The sequence below is a fragment of the Triturus cristatus genome, chromosome 7 (genome assembly GCF_964204655.1).
Source record: "Triturus cristatus chromosome 7, aTriCri1.1, whole genome shotgun sequence".
NCBI lineage: Eukaryota > Metazoa > Chordata > Amphibia > Caudata > Salamandridae > Triturus > Triturus cristatus.
Window position 1 is genome coordinate 286,329,930 of NC_140590.1, and position 17,709 is coordinate 286,347,638.

Below are 17,709 nucleotides of genomic sequence, written 5' to 3' on the forward strand. Positions count from 1 at the left end.
GAAAGGACTTACTCAGTGAGTCCAATTCTAGTGTACCCTACATCAGAGCCTTAAATTGTGTGGAAGCTTGGCCAACAATTTGAGGCTTTCCCCTCCTAGGGGTTGAAAACCACAAGCATGTGCACAGGACTAGCCTAGGATGATTGTGTGTGGGATTACTTTGCAGAATTCAATAAATTGTCCTTGGAACTTGATTGAGAGTACTGGCTTCCAGGTCCGCATTTATAGGGTTGTGACTGTTTAGCCTCACTGAAGCAAGCACATGGGAAATTAACAAATGGTACTTAAGGCAAGCAGCAGTGTAACCTTCAACATCAGAGGTAATAAAGTGCTCTCCCAGGCCCATTGATTGTTAGGGACTGGCAATAGGAAGAAGAGACCTGTGCTGATCTCAGGCACGGGCAAGCAATGCAAGCCAGAGCAACCTAATGAATGTAGACGGGAACCTGCATGTAATTGTTGTATTGTGTAAAGAAATAGCAATGGAATACCAGGACTCTGATGATCGACATTAAAACCATAACAGTACAATATGACCCAGCACTCTAAATAATGTCCATCAAATATAATAGTAAGTGAAAAAAGTTTCAAATCCATTCAGCAGGTATGGTTTGAATTTTCTTTATTCAAATTCTTCTTAAAACGACCGTAGCCACAAATTTTGCGTGTCTTTGGCGAAACGACTGGGCTACACGCTAACCCGTCTAAGTCGACGCTATTCCCGATTTGTGGGGATCAGGGCAGTCAAGACTGGGCCTCACAGCTAGTCGTGGCACGGGACGGCTTTAAATACCTTGGGGTCCCGCCTTGACGTGGTCGCTTATTATTGCCCCCTTGCTCCCTAAGGTCCGGGAGGAGACAACAATATGGTCCAATCTTCCTCTGTCTCTATATGGCCGCTCTGCAATTTTTAAAATGGTGTCCTTGCCGCGCTTGTTATACAGACTTCAGAATTACCCTCACTTTATCCCGCCGTCCTGGTTTCGCCAGGTGAACGCTCTCCTCAACAGTTTCCTATGGGGCGGCGGAGCGGTCTGGGTGGCTTTAGCGACCAGTGTCCAATCCACTTATTGTGGGGGTATTGCAGCAGCAAACGTGCCGTCCTACTACTGGCCGTCCCAGCTGCTAGTCATCAACGACTGGTGGTATAGTCCGCAAGATGACCCGGCTTACGCGGTGGAACGTCTCTTCCTGGAGGTGTACCCACTACTAGGTCTCCTATACAGCAACTCTGCTCTAGAGGCCCTTCCTCCGGCCAGCCGCACGGCGAGTCAGATATGGAGACGTGTTTTGAGGTCCATGGGTTGGTGGGGCATGCTTACGCGCGAGACACCCCTCTTACCGGTCTCGGGCTTACCCGGTTTCCGTCGCTGGGATACCATAGGGATCTCGACACTGGGCGATGTGATGCGTGGGCCCACACTTAAAACCTTTCAAAGGCTGCAGGAGGAGTTCGATCTCAACAAGTCCCAGTTCCATAAATACCTCCAGCTCCGCCACGCCTTATCTCCCCTGATTAAGCACCTTACATTGTTGCCGGATTTCCACCCCCTAGAGGGTAGGTTATTGATGGGGGATCTGGGGGGACACAAAATCCGCCACCTTTATCAGACACTGACCACACATGCCAAGACGAACCTAAGAGCAGCTTGGGAGGCAGATGTGCCGACCCTCTCTGACGATGATTGGACTGAGGCTCTGGCTAGCCCTAGGGGTTCTGCGGTGTCCTCGAGATACCGGCTGATCCAGTTTAAATACCTTCATCGAGTGTATTACACCCGTCTCCGCCTTTGGAAGATGGGGGCTATTTCCTCTCCCACTTGCCTCAGATGCCGGTCAGAGGAGGGCTCCTTTATACATACGGTTTGGGGTTGCACAGTGCCGGGTCATTTTTGGTCGAGTGTGTTGTCATGCCTGGGGCGGGTACTGGGTTGGGCCCTCCGGGCAGATCCCCGACTGACTCTTCTCCACAGTACTGACGATATAGGAGGGAACCTGTACAAAAGACACCTGCTCTTTTTAGGTCTCACATTGGCCAAGCGCGACATAGCCCAACAGTGGAAGTCCTCTTCTCCTCCCGGGGTGGCGGCCTGGAAATCTGCATTAGATAAATGTATGTCTGCCGAGGTGGTGGTATTCCAGGCTCGGGGTGTCCGCAAAAGCACGAGAAGGTCTGGTCTGCATGGGCCAAATACCGTGGCATTGATCTTTCTATCTTTCCCAAGTCCACAACTCAGGAACACATAGACGGACATTTAGTGTCCTCCTGGTCTGGCCCGGGGATTGACCGATACAGCGATATGCCTATCTGTTTATATGCCTATATAATGTTTTCAGCGGGATGTGCGGTGCAGGGGGTGGGGGAGGTGGAAGGCGGGGGGTGTTGGTGTGTGTGTTTTATTGATCCTCGGAGGATACCCTTATCACTGATTTGTAATGTGTTGATTTGTGCAAATTATGACCATTATTTGTTGGGGGCACACCCCGTTGGATGTAAAATCTTAATAAAATCTATTGTCAAAAAAAATAAACGACCGTAGCCAACGCGTTTCGTCCCTACGGACTTCTTCAGGGCATTTGTAATATGGTGAGCCTTTCTTTATAGTCATCAGATGAGCATATGAAAAGAGTCGCTCCCTCTCAGAACACCCTCTTATGCGGCCTTATATACTTCCAATGATATCTAATTCGAATGGACTATACGACGGGAGCATCTCACGCTGTTAACAAATTGTGATAGACTTACACTCGGAGCCCTACAGGGCTGAATGATACAAATTGGATCCGGGACTAATAAGGATTACGGTCATTAAGATTAGATATCATTGGAAGTATATAAGGCTGCATAAGGGGGTGTTCTGAGAGGGAGCTATGAAGAAAGTCTCACCATATTACAAATGCCCTGAAGAAGTCCTTAGGGACAGAACACGTTGGCTACGGTTGTGTTAAGAAGAATTTGAATAAAGAAAACTGAAACCATGCCTGCTGAATGGATTTGAAACTTTTTTCATTTACTATTATATTTGATGGACATTATTTGGAGTGCTGGATCATATTGTACTGTTAAGATTTGTAGGATATCGTATCCTAGGAGGCTTAGGGGTATTGAGCCTCAGATTCCTGGCACCCTAAGAGAAGGACTAACTGTAACCCCACTGGATGATAGGTGCAGTTATATTTGTCCCATAACCCGTCTTTCCTTTGTGTTCGAAATTAAACCCATGTTGAATTATAGATGAAATACCATAGTCCAGTACCTCACATCCCTCATAGAAATAAATTATTAGACACAAGAAACATAGCCCAGGTTACTGAAAAACATATTTCAGTCCTATGGAAGTTCTCTGCGCTGTTGTCCTTATAGGATGTCGTAATGCACTGATACGTGGATATGAGGGACATTATATACAATGTTATCAAACTGATGTAAAAGATGAAACTGATAGAGGAAAATACACTCAGCAGTAAAAGTAGGACAAATACTCCCGATCTCCTGCTCTAATTGGGGATGCTAGTGATTAGATTGTGTTGTACATATTAAAGCCAATGTTATGTGTTGTCCAACTAGTACACTGGTTTGTAAAAACAGACATGTGAATGGATATTTTTTTATCATGACTGTTTAATCACTACACTTGGGGTTTCACATATATTTACAATAAACACATCACAAGGAAACACTGATTGGGATCATGAGTGTCTCGTGTGTAAGTCAAAGACAAAATAAATCATAAGAAATAATGAATATAATTAATTCATTGGTATCAGAAACAAGTTAGGGCGATGTTCCTTGAATTAAATAACATTTAGGTCTATTGAAGGCATCTTTTTTTATTGTTGGCATCTCTGCTATCATGGACATGATGGTGTCTGGTACCCAGACTAAACCATATGGTCATCTGGGAAAGGCTGCAGGGGGTCAGTACTTCTATCACTTGACTATTATTCTACCCAGTGTCACTCTGTGAATAACAGGCTCACTGACTTCTCATTCTGAGGGCATTTCTTGTGCACAAGCCACCGCTGGTAGAGTCTATTGTGCGGGTCTGCATAATGTTAACAATCTGGGCCTTTCTCATCTGGCTAAGCTCCCACTAAGGCCTTGGAGTAGCCCTGCACTTCCCACCTTGTTGTTGTGCTTTTTAGAGGACCCCCTATTACACCAGAACTACCTCGTATTATTGAAATGTATACACATGAGACCCTAAAAGCTCTCCTGAGCTATAACGTTGATTGTTTGCATGCCTATGGTAAGTACGAGGAGCGTTGGTCTCCATACCCAAACGCACTGCTACTAGTTGATATCCAGGCCCCTGTGACTGATGGATGCTTGTGCATGGACAACTTCTCTCAATCAATTAAGGCCTGACCTCTAACATTTTCCCTTAACCCGCGTCAGGAAGCCTATAATGACCAGAGAATGTAAAAATCCGTCTTTTTCTGCATGGTTACTGTCGTTTTTTTAATCTTTTGCTAGCTTTAGAACTCTGTAGACGTTACCCCTGTTAACTAGAATTGGCTTATTCCTATTTGGCAATTATAACTTACCCACAAGTCCATAGTATATGGTGTAGAAATTTCACCCGGGACCTATTAAAATGTATTTTTATTACCTTTTTTCAATGTATTCAATGAAATAAAGAACACAAAATTCGTAGTCAGGGATATAGTGCTTTTGGGTGTATTGACTCCTGAAGTCATCGAGAATAATCATTACATAGCTATTCACTTGTTTTACTACATTTTAGTAGCAGGGCAAACATGACTTCAGGCCTATCCTGTGTAGCCTGACTGCTACAGTAGAACCTGCAGTAATAAGTCACTCCTATGTATGCCTTACAGCCGACAAGCTAGGGTAGATAGTATTTGAAAGTGCGACATGTAGAAAAGTCATGTTACCATGTCCCTACAGTGACAAGGCCCAAAAGGCTTTTTTCACTGTGGGAGGTCTAGGTGTCTGGTGTGGAAAACCACAGTACAGATTAAAATAGTAATACTGTATTGAGGGAATTGGACCAGCTAGAAAAATGATTAAGCAACTATTTTTTACATTTATTAAAAGTCCAATTCAAAGATGGAGTCAGATTTTTAATAAACATTAAAGAAAAGCAACTTTACAAAAAATATCCTTACTTGCCTAAACTGTCAGAGGGCTGGAGTGTCATAGAGTGGAGTAAAGTGGTGTGGAATGTAGTACAGTGGACTGCATAGAGTGTCGTAAAATAGAGTAGACTAGAGTGTCATAGATCGGGGTGTCTTAGAATTATGTGGACTGGTGTAAAGTGGCGTAGAGTGGAGTGATCTAGAGTGTCATAGAGTGGAGGGTTGTAGAGTGGCATAGAGTGGAATGGAGTAGAGTGGCATACAGTGGAGTGTCATAAAGGTTTGTTGAGTGGAGTGTTGTAGAGGGAAGTGCAGTGCCCTAGAGTGCCCTAGAGTGGAGTGTCATAGAGTGGAGTGTCATAGAGTGGAGTGTCATACAGTGGAATGCCATACAGAGGAGTGTAGGAGGGAGGAGTAGAATGGCCCCTAGTGTGAAGTGCCATAGAGTGTTGTAGATTAGAGTGTAATAGAATGTTGTAGAGTAGAAAGGTGTAAAGAGTGATAGAGTGGAGTTAAGTGTAATAGAATGTCGTAGAGTGGAGTGGGGTCGAGAAGGCTGAGTGGAGTAGAGTGTCAAAGAGTGAAGTGATGTGGAGTGTTGTAGAATGGAGTAGAGTAGCGTGTCATAGAATGGAGTAGAGTAGTGTGACGTAGAGTGTAGAGTGCAGGAGCGTAGAGTGGAGTAGGGTGCAGTGTCGTAGAGTGAAGTTGTGTAGCGTGAAGTAGAGCAGAACAGAGTGGAGTACAGTGTCATAGAGTGGAGTGGCATAGACTGTTGTGGAGTGGCACAGAGTGGAGTGGTGTAGACTGTCGTAGAGTGGCATAGAATGGAGTAGAGTAGAGTGCTGAGGAGTGTCATAGAGTGTAGTATGTATGGTGTGTTAGTGCACTGCCATTAAAGAAAACACATTTTCAATTGAAATAACTATTACATTTGCACAGACATAGAGTTTTACTGATAAAACTATACAGTGCACAAATGATTATGGGCCCGATTCACAGAACCAACTTAAGACAAAATCCTAAACTACTACCATTTTGGTATTCACAGAAGGCACTTACTCATTTTAGTATTCACAGAAGGCACTTACTCATTTCGGTATTCACAGAAGTTAGGAGTCCTAACTTTAGGACTCCTAAATGCCTTCTGTGAATACCGAAAGCCTTAAAATTAGGATTTTTCTCAGTTTAGTAGTAGTACAGTTAGGACTCCTAACTTTAGGACTCCTAAATGCCTTCTGTGAATACCAAAAGCCTTAAAATTAGGATTTTTCTCAGTTTAGTAGTAGTATAGTTAGGACTCCTAACTTTAGGACTCCTAAATGCCTTCTGTGAATACCGAAAGTCTTAAAATAAGGATTTTTCTCAATTTAGTAGTAGTAAAGTTAGGACTCCTAACTTTAGGACTCCTAAATGCCTTCTGTGAATACCGAAAGCCTTAAAATTAGGATTTTTCTCAGTTTAGTAGTAGTAAAGTTAGGAGTCCTAACTTTAGGACTCCTAAACTGAGAAAAATCCTAATTTTAAGACTTTCGGTATTCACAGAAGGCATTTAGGAGGCCTAAAGTTAGGACTCCTAACTTCTGTGAATACCGAAGTGAGTAAGTGTCTTCTGTGAATACCAAAATGAGTAAGTGCATTCTGTGAATACGAAAATGGTAGTAAGTTTAGGATTTTGTCTTAAGTTAGTTCTGTGAATCGGGCCCAATGTGTAGAAATGTCCTCACCTACTGTACTGATTTGTTTTGATAGCATTAAAATGTGTTGCCAGCCCACTTCAGAATTACAAAAATGTGCTTCATTTGTGCTTTCTTAATTCTGATATATTCTGAAATATGTTCACGGTTCATTTACAGAGATTTAAATTTTGTTGTGTGCTAGAAAAAAGCGTTTCCTTTCACACCCCTCAGATTGTCAGATAAATCTTCTCACTTTGAAGTCAGAGAAAGAAAAGTAAACGCCAAGCTCCCCTGGAAGACGGAGCTTCTGTCTTTAAAAGCTCAGTGAATGTGACAAGATGAGAACAAAATTTAAAGGCCTGTTTACAGAAGCAAACACTCATGGAAGAATACAGTAAACAAGCTATGCTCCACCGGTGGGGCAAAGACATGCTGGGTAGCTTAGAACAAATAAAGCTAGCAAATAGAAAGCAAACAAATGTTGGTTACAAACCAAAAAACCAAGGGTAAGCAATGGGCGGATTGCATTCTTCGGTCAGCTTTCAGAATGTTCCTGAAAAGTCTTTAGCAACCAGCCGGCTGAGCTGTCAGGTAGGTTCATCCTAAAAATAAATGTTTGTTTGTAATACCCCTAGTAGACACCTGACAGCACAATTATTCAATGTCTATGACATTTTGACATAGGAAATTACTATTCAGGAACTACAAATCACATCAACTACACAACTGAGTCAATTGCACTTTAATCGTCCGCAATATTCTGTGGCCCTGCACGGATCTCATAAGCATTGGCAGCCGACAGCTAACGCTATCTACAGCCAGATGCTAGGAAGGGCAGCTGGTTTCTCAAATGCAATTTCTAACACCACCTCTTCGGAACTGGATGAGGCTGCTATAGGAGGCAGGGAGCATGGCGCCGGAGGTCCTGTGGCAGTAATGGAATAGTTTGGTGAGCCTTCAAGTCTGGGGATCCTGGGGGCTGGGATGGAAGGCGTTTCGGGGGAGGGGCGTAGCTAACATATGTGCAGCAGGTGCAGTGACACCGGAGCTCAGGGTGGTGAAAGGTCCACTTCACTTTAATTCTTGCTTCTGTTATCACCTACCAGGACAACAGTGCTTGGCAGGGCATTGGACCTGGCTATGCCATTGCTGGTGAGGATTGGAAGAGGCATGCGGTTATTGAAATGAAAAGTCTGTAATTTGGAGATAGGCCAGACCAGTGACCTTATGTTTAAAGTGATAACCATGTATGCCTTCCTTTCTTCCTATAGGTCTGACGAACACTTCTGTGGCAGCTCTCTGACATCTTTTGTGTGGTAAGAACCGTTTCTTTGTGACGCATCACTGATGTTTGGGGTCTCATATACATCTCTACATCATATCCATCTCTGTACTTCAATCCTCTTGCAGTTTAACCATTGACATCTAAATCCTGCCCGAGCCTCTCGTTCCTTCATTCCCAGTCACCCCTCCCCCCCCCCCCCTCGGCCTACCCCCGCGCAGCCTACACCCGACACTCTAGTACGGCCATTATCTGACCTTCCGGTGCGCCCACTCGTCCGTGCTTAAAGCCGCCCAATTATTTCTGGTGCTACGCCTTCTTGCAAGGTTACCTGGGTTATTGCGCACCTTCCGGGGTCCCCTTGGCCATCTTCCTGCCCTCCTGGGTGGCCTCTCTCTGACCCCGGTATCAATTCTCCTCAACACTGTTTGAATCACCTGGCCCAACACTATAATATTCTCGTCCCCGGCTCTAGCACCCTAATGTCTGTGTCCCTTTTCCTTGCCCTATGATTATTTCCGCTGCGCACCGATCTATCACACCCCGAGCTTACCCCATTGCAACACTCCTCCCTCCCCTCATTTACCTCTCCTTTATTTCCATTCACTTCCTGTGATTATACACTTTATTTATCCCACCATTTCCTTGATGGCCCCTAGGTGACGCTGTCGCTTCTCTATCGAAATGGTAGGATCTCTGCTGCTGCCTTGCCCGCCCTCAGCTTCTGCAGCTGATCCCTACCTACACGTGTTCTCTTTGCCTTTTATTTGAATGCCATTATTTTATTAGCTGAAATTTTGAAAATAAAAAAATTGAAAAAACGAAAGTTTGAAAATGAAAGTTAGAAAAAAACAACAGTTTGAAAGACAAAAGTTTAAAACTTTTTAACAAAATGTGAATTTGAAATTAAAAGCAAATAGCAGGTTATAAAGTGGGTTAGGGTTGAGGCTATGTGTACGTTTAGGGCTTAGGACCAGTGTTTCGTGTTCAGGGAGCATCGATATTAAGGCTAAAGATGGGCTTAGCTTCAGTGCTAGGTCAGGCTCAGTCTTAGATAGCACACATAGAAAAAGGAAAAACGAGGAGAAATGAAGATATTTCTCCTCATTGTGCTTCCCTTACACCTCCGCTAGGAAGGAGTAAGTTTTAGGCGCTGCCTCAGACTTACGGTTTCTCTGGCAGTGTCAAAAAGCCTTGGATGTTGCTGGGAACACCTCCAGCAGCACCTATTGCACGCCCCGCTTTAACACAGAAAACAGCGGTAAAGGGAACGATATTTACAAGGCAGCATTGAGCCCAAAAAAGTGGCTTAGTGCTGTCTCGTAAATATGGAGAAGGCTCCTGTGTCACGGAACGTCACAAAAAGTGACCCTGCTTCTTCCTCTTGGCTTTTGTTCCTTTCAATGCCATCCTCTTCAGCCACTAAATTCCGCTCCTGTTCCAGTGGTGCACACCTGCAGCTGTTTGACCTGATCGTGCTTTCCGCGCTGTGTTCCTAAAGCTGGCCTTCTGCTCCTGTGCCATCCTCTCTGCTCATGCTATCCTCTGCTCCTGTACCATCCTGTCTGCTCCTGTACATGATCTGCCTTGGGTTTTTGCGACTGCATAACGCTCCGGCCCGTGCCCTTTGCTCCTGGGTCTGTGACGTGGACTAAGGGAAAGGGATGCAGTGTCTGCTGGTGACTCCACCAGCAGGCGCAGCAGTAAAACAATCCACTGCTACCAGAAGCTACACCAACAAGATGGCGCTGCCCTGGCTCTAGAAGCATAAACGATCGACAAATTGACACCTAGAGCTTGTAAATGGCTTGCATTGATCCTCCCACCAGGTGCCTTACAGATGCGTTCACTGTCGATAGGTGTTTTTTACACAGATAATCATTGTTACAAACCAATTTTTTTCTCTCTTTTTCCTTTGTGACCAATCTTACTCCACTCTGGACTACTTCAGCATGACCGACGATGAGCATCTTAGCTTGCGGCAACAGCGGCTGGACATTCAGGTATCTAGTTGTGTATATCTACAATACTCTGATGTCCCTCTGGCCTGGTACTACACTGTGTGTATGTCTACAATACTCTGGTGTCCCTCTGGCTTGGTACAGCACTGTGTGTATATCTACAATGCACAGGTGTTCCTCGGGCCTGGTACTGCACTGTGTGTATTTCTACAGTACTCTGGTGTCCCTCTGGCCTGGTACAGCACTGTGTGTATATCTACAATGCACTGGTGTTTCCCCGGGCCTGGTACTGCACTGTATGTATTTCTACAGTACTCTGGCGTCCCTCAGGCCTGGTACTGCACCGTGTGTATGTCTACAGTACTCTGGTGTCCCTCAGGCCTGGTACTGCACCATGTGTATGTCTACAGTACTCTGGTGTCCCTCAGGCCTGTTACTCTTCTGTGCGTATGTCTACAATACTCTGGTGTCCCTCAGGCCTGTTACTGCTCTGTGTGTATGTCTACAATACACGGGTATCCTTCAGGCCTGGTACTGCACGGTGTGTATGTCTACAGTACTCTGGTGTCCCTCAGGCTATTAGTGCTCTGTGTGTATGTCTACAATACTCTGGTGTCCCTCAGGCCTGGTACTGCTCTGTGTGTATGTCTACAGTAGTCTGGTGTCCCTCTGGCCTGTTACTGCTCTGTGTGTATGTCTACAATACGTTGGTGTCCTTCAGGCCTGGTACTGCACCGTGTGTATGTCTACAGTACTCTGATGTCCCTCAGGCCTGTTACTACTCTGTGTGTATGTCTACAATACTCTGGTGTCTCTCAGGCCTGTTACTACTCTGCGTGTATGTCTACAATACTCCCTCAGGCCTGTTACTGCTTTGTGTTTATGTCTACAATACGCTGGTGTCCTTCAGGCATGGTAGTGCACAGTGTGTATGTCTACAGTACTCTGGTGTCCCTCAGGCTGTTAGTGCTCTGTGTGTATGTCTACAATACTCTGGTGTCCCTCAGGCCTGGTACTGCTCTGTGTGTACGTCTACAGTAGTCTGATGTCCCTCAGGCCTGTTACTGCTCTGTGTGTATGTCTACAATACGTTGGTGTCCCTCAGGCCTGTTACTGCTCTGTGTGTATGTCTACAATATGTTGGTGTCCTTCAGGCCTGGTACTGCTCTGTGTGTATGTCTACAGTACTCGGGTGTCCCTCAGGCCTGTTACTGCTCTGTGTGTATGTCTACAGTACTCTGATGTCCCTCAGGCCTGTTACTACTCTGTGTGTATGTCTACAATACTCTGGTGTCTCTCAGGCCTGTTACTACTCTGTGTGTATGTCTACAATACTCCCTCAGGCCTGTTACTGCTTTGTGTTTATGTCTACAATACGCTGGTGTCCTTCAGGCATGGTAGTGCACAGTGTGTATGTCTACAGTACTCTGGTGTCCCTCAGGCTGTTAGTGCTCTGTGTGTATGTCTACAATACTCTGGTGTCCCTCAGGCCTGGTACTGCTCTGTGTGTATGTCTACAGTAGTCTGGTGTCCCTCAGGCCTGTTACTGCTCTGTGTGAATGTCTAGAATGATCTTCTATAGTCATACTCAGTGGCGTAGCTTCGGGTGCAGGGGGGGAGGGTTTACACGCCAATAAAAATGTATCCTTTAGTAAATAGTCGGGTACAAGTGCTTTAAGTATGGTGTCCTTCGGATGTCACATACAGACAAAGACACGCGCACACACACACGTCTCAAAATGTTAGTTTGTTCAAAAAAAGGTTGTATTTGAAGTACTCCTAACGCACTGCCCCTTAAGTCCCTCTTGACCTGCTTATCATGTCATGTACATTCACAAGATACTCCAGCGTGATTGTTGGAAAATCGGAAGAACTCCCGTCCTCGTCCCCCGCAATGTCAGCGTGTGTACTGTCGGGGCAACAAGTGAGGGAGTCTGCAGTTTCATGGCTGTCCGTGTCTGGGTCAGCTGATTCTGAGTGGACAGTGTCAGAGTGGTGAACAGTATAATTGTGGACAGTATCAAGGTGGGCAGTGGCATGGGGGAAGTGGCAGGGTTGGAAGGGTCAAGCAAGAAAGTGGAAAGTTAGACTCCATGATAAGATATGCATGGCTGGGTTTCATTCAGCCCACACACTCAGCAGGCAACAGGCTGCCGCCTGCACCTCCCTAGGATGAGAAATTTGGTGACCAGGCATTCTAGATTTGCCGAGACAGTCCCGGTTTCCCACCAACTGTCCAGGCAGTTTTCAGGAAATTTAGCTTATGTTGTGGTTTTTAGGTCTCAGAGACCAAGCGCTGGAGCGCGCATGCGCTATTCGCTCTGTGAGGCTTATTGTGATCAATACGCTTTCAGAAGGGGACTTGAAGCTCCGCTCCTTCTCATTGGTTTAAGTTATAGTTCAGGCTAAATGCTGGCTTTCTATTGTGAAGGAGGCTTTTTAGTCCCTCCTTGTTACTGCCATGTCTCCTTTTGGCCCGCCCACCCAGACTCGATCCTTTACTTGCGGTGGGATACTGTGTTCTTTAATTAGTGGGTGAGCGCTTTCTTTTTGTCATTCCGGCTGCAAAGCGCGATGCTCTAAGTTGTATTTTTTTTTTAATTACTGACAGACCTGTGCTCGCAAAAGACCAATAGATGCCTTCTATTCACACCCCGCCATTGGACTCCTCCGCCCACACTGGTACGGGCTGCCCCAGCCCTCCTCGGGCAGTCTTGCTCTGTAAGCACCCAGTGTACTGAGTGGTCAGCCACATGCCCCCGCGGCTCCCAGCCCGTCAGGTGAACCGTCTGTGCAAGGCTCGGCGGCAGCCGATGGACGAGCGGTGACCCTGGCTTTGCCCGGTCAGACCCAATCTCCAATCTTGCTGCCCCCGTCCAACCCTGTTACTGTGTGAATTACAATATTTTATTCAAGTTCAGTGGTTGTGTTGAAGCTGGAGCAGTACAGGGCCATGCAAACCCCACTTCACATTGTTGCCCCATGGAGGGCCAGCCAGAGTCCTTTAGGGATTGACAAGTTCAGCGGAAGTGGAAGACTTCAGTCCGCAGTGTGATTGCTGTGTCATTGGTAACCAGAAAAGTATGGCAGTCAATGTCGAGTTCCAAGGTGAGTGTCGCTAAGTGTATCAGGGGACAGTGGAAGGTGTTATTCCAGGGCATGATGCAGAGTGCGGAAGCAAGCTGAAACCAGCCATATGGCGGAGATGAATGCTACCACTTCATTCTGAGCACAAAGCTGGATTTGTCATCATCATTGTCCTCTGATGTGTCAGGTGCCGCACATGTTGGTGGTGGTGTTCTGTCTACATCACTGTGTAGCAGTGACACATAAGGAGCCGGAGGTAGAATGTCTCCCGCACTGTGTGGCACTGACACTTCAGGGAGAGGAGATGTGGATGGAGTGGTAGCAGCAGCATTCATCTGCGCCAGGCCTTGTGGTGGCAATGCCATGAAGAGGATCTGTAGGGCATGGAAGATCCCAGCTACATCTCGCTGGTGTGCAGGCGTGGCAAACATTGTTTCTGCCTGCATCCACTCCAAGCTCTTCATCATTCTCCTTATGTGTCCCAACTCCCGGCTGACATCGCTGGAGCCACTCTGACTAGACAGTTGTTCTTGGCTCATAGTCATGACTCCAGCGGTGTCAGCCATGGATTGTTGGAGAGCATGGAGCGGACAGTGGGTGTCCATTAGGGGCTGTAAGTGGTCCCTGATGGGACTTGGACACCCACTTATGGCATTTAGTTTGGCTGCCATGAGGTCAAACCCCACCCGCCCCTGATCAGCCATTGTCTCCTGGAACCGTAACACATGGCGTTGGAATGCCATGTGTTGGTTGTGGGGGTCCTGGTAGACAGCCATGGTGGTGGGTGCTTCCTGCTGTGTGGTCTGTACAGGGGGGGGGGGCTCCTGGATGCAGCTGGGCTCCCCTGCCCCTGGGGTGGGGTGCCAGAGCTGTCCATGAGCTGTTGAAGGGCATCGGTGTCGATGTTGGGGAGGTCCTCTTCATCATCAGTGCTGTGTTTTTGGGTCTGCCCTGCAGGAGGTGTTGATTGTCCCTCTGCAATGTGAAAGGGAGATGCATATTGACATTGTGTTCACATGTATGTTCACGCATTGTACAAGTTTACTAACAGACTGCATGGCAATGTACATTGTGACTGTTTGTGAGGAGATGCCTATTTGATGCGGGACAGTTAGTTGACATTTTTACACCATCAGGGATGTGAGGTTGTGCTTGTACATTGTCATCTCACAGTTTCCTGCTATGCCAAATGCGAATGGCCATTTTCTGCACACAAGCGGCAGCAGTTGTGTCCTCTGTTCTGTTGTGAAAGTGTTGCAGTTTGTACCACATTGTTGACAATGTTGAGGTGCTCGGATTCTTTTGTGTGTGTGCTGCATTGTGGGGGGCGTTGCCCCTTTAGCTTTGATTTTGCGGGCCCTTATCCCTTTCAGGCAGTGTGCCTTTCACTTCTGTGCTTATACAGTGCTGAGATGTTGCAGACTTGGGTAAATTGGGCTCTTGGTCGGAGGTGTGACTCTTGGGCATGGTTTGTCCGCAGATGTGCTATACTTAATTGTGCATGTGTGCCATTGTGCCCATCTGCCCCCGTCCCCACAGTCCCTGGTCGTTACTCACCCAGTTGCTGTTAGCTCAGGTCCTGTTGCGTAGTGTCTGGTCCCCCAACTCCTGCCACCGTCTCCCCAGTGATGGTCCCAGGCTGGTCTTCCATGGGGCTTGTGGGGTTCTGGTTGTCCTCTGTGCTTGCTCCGGCTACCTCCATGGTGTTTCGCAGTTGTATGTGTTTTGTTTGTGTTTTTGCTGCAGTTTTTATATTGATTTTTTCCCCGCTTAACTGGTGGGACTTGCAGGCGTGGCACTGCTTATCGCTGTATTTTTATCGCTGTTGGACCCATCGCAGCTTTTTTCACGTTCAGGTATAGATTTTTATCGCCATCCCAGTGATTTTATTGCGGACATTTGACGCGTAATCGGGAATCTGTCGCATGTTACTGCCATGTTCTGAATAGGAAGTTAACACAGAGTTATTTTCCCACGATAGGCGGCGATATGAAACATTGCGCTAACCTATTTTGGCGATGATTATCGCACGTTCTTGAGAATATCTCCCTAGTCATTTACAACGCCATTTACAACGCTAATAGCTCTAACGTAAGCAAATGCTAGACCTATTGCATTTCCAATGCTTGTTAGAAATGGTCGACATAAAACGGTGGGAGGTGCCTTTTTGTGTATTCCAAAGCAGGAATAGTTAAAAGCTGTTTAAAGAAAGCTATTTAATTAGCAGGCATGATACTGGCTTTAAAAATTATTCTTTTTTATTTTCTCACTGCCTCTTCTGTAATCCTGTGCTGCAGAGTGCTGACATTCTATGCGCTTGGATTAAAAAAAATCATAGTCCTTCATCTATTTTTGTGAAATGACCTGTTTTGGGGCTTTAAAATTCTGGTCACCCTAATGAGAAATGGCATTCACTGCTGGGATGCTGCAATTGTGAGGGTTAAGGTGAGAGACTTGAAATGGCCTCAGGCGGCATTTTCCAAATGGTGTCATTGAATATATGCGAAGAAGCTGGATGTATCACAGCCTTGCAAAGAGAGAGAGAGAGAGAGAGAGAGAGAGTTGGCTGTCGGATTTCACCAGGATTATTATTACATACACAGAGACAAAAACGCACACACACTCTCCCGCTGTTTTTAAGGTCCTCAAAAATATGTATTTTTCGAAATGCTGTATTTTTCCTCACTTAGGGGTCTATTATGATGTAGGACGGATCGCCACCGCCCGCATGGCGGTGGTGATCCGCTCTACGTCAGACCCCGCCCGCCACCCATTTCCCCCCCTGCCATATTAGTATGGCGGGGGGACCCCGGTGGACGGAAAGACCGTCTGCCGGTTTTCCGCCGATCGACCAGTCGACCAGGTGGAAAAGGGGCTGGATATGTTGGCGGTGTCTGCTAGACACCGCCATCCATATTAGAATGGGCAGCGGTGCAGGGCTTTCCATGGCGGAGACCCCGCCATGGAAAGCCAGGCAGGTTTTGCTTTCGGGGACCCGTTGCGGGCCCCCATGGTATTGAGAGTGTGGGGGGTGCACATGGGGGGTACCTATGGTACCCCTCTACATTGTCACGGACAAGGTGGCAGGCACCGCGGGGTGCCTGTGACCTTGTGCATGACAATGCACAACGTGCATTCCCAGCATTGTGGCGGGCAGTGCTGTGAGCACCGTCCGCCACAATGCTGGGAATAGAGGATGCCACCGCCATGGTGGCGGTGGCATCCTAATCGCCAGTGCGGGAACGCCGCACCACTGGCGGCCGGTCCCAGCACCGCTAGGGTGGTGGGCGGGCGAAAGTCCGCCCACCATCCTAATCGGCCCCTTAGTTCTCCAACCAATCCACATTTCTCTCCCTTTACACTGCCCATTAAGCCCCTCTCGTGCGCCCTGCTGGTCGTACAATGTATTTTAACATTATATGCCACCGTGATTGTTGGAAAATCTGAGCCTCACACCCCCAATCTTACTGACCAAGTTACGCCCTGCCTGCCCCCCCCACTCCATGCCTTAAAGGTTCCAGATATTACACAGACGCAGCACTGCTCTTGGTGTCTAGAAACGATCAGATATCTTCCAGAACCAGTGCTTAATTTGTAAAAAATATGTGTCAGAGCCCTCGTCAGCAGGCAATTGCAGCCTGAACCATGCATTGCCCTTGCCTGCGCTGCCAATGACAGTACCAACATAACTACTAACCACCCCCCTCCTAAAAGTGTACTAAGTCATTGTATTCCATATCATTTAGTGCTATAAGAATGACTTGGGCAGCAGGTATTAGTCATTTTTATTGTATATTGAACGCATAAACAACTATTATTGTCCTCATCTCTAAATTAGATATACAGTGCCATGTGGCAGCTGTCGTAAGTGCCGGTACTGACAATTATGTGCCAGTGCTGAACACAAATTAAGCACTGTCCAGAACACTCATTGCTCTGTAAGGATCCAGGTAGCTCTGTAATCATCCACGACAGGCAGGATCCGGCCTCTCCCGGGCCTGCCCTCGCAGTGTGCATCATGGCCTGGTGATTTCCACCTTGGCAAGAACCAACTAAGGATCTGATGTAGAGTTTGGCATGAGGGTTCCTCTGGCATAAACTTGATGGCTATCCCACCCACCTCATTACAAGTGCATCATATTTTATGGCACATGTATAGATGCAGAAAGGATATCTGTCACATTAGTCACAGAGTAACCCGTCCTCCAAAATGAGAGTGGCAGTGGCTCTGTTGGGTGTCTCCACGTCTGACCTCTGACCTGGAACTCCTCGACCAGTCTTGTGATGACTGCATGGTACTAGCAGCCGTAACAGCAGGGGCAGAGGGAGGTGCAATGCCTCCCTCTGGATGTCTTGCATTGTTGAGTCTATCACGGCTGGCTAGCTTGTGGGCGTGCTGCCCTTCTGGTGTCGACTTTGACACATTCTTCGGTGTCAGCAGCCATTTTCCTTGTGCTCTGCACAGTCCTTTTAATTCAGTAGCAGAAATTCTTTCATTTTGTAGCCTAACTCCCTTCTATATGGTTGCTGGGTGTGCACGATTTTATGTTTTCTAAACAGCCAGTAGGTCTTATTTGTGCTCAATAACATAGCATAA

At 46.8% G+C, this 17,709-nt stretch overlaps 1 protein-coding gene across 1 annotated transcript in view; it reads left to right on the forward strand.

The window, feature by feature from the left end:
- LOC146809449 (tubby protein-like) overlaps positions 1-17,709 on the forward strand; it is a 150,340-nt gene that overhangs the window by 38,550 nt on the left and 94,081 nt on the right. Inside the window, exons 3-4 of the mRNA XM_085614342.1 lie at positions 8,054-8,098; positions 10,016-10,067. Coding sequence (XP_085470468.1) covers positions 8,054-8,098; positions 10,016-10,067 — 97 coding nt within the window. The remainder of the gene's footprint in view (positions 1-8,053; positions 8,099-10,015; positions 10,068-17,709) is intronic.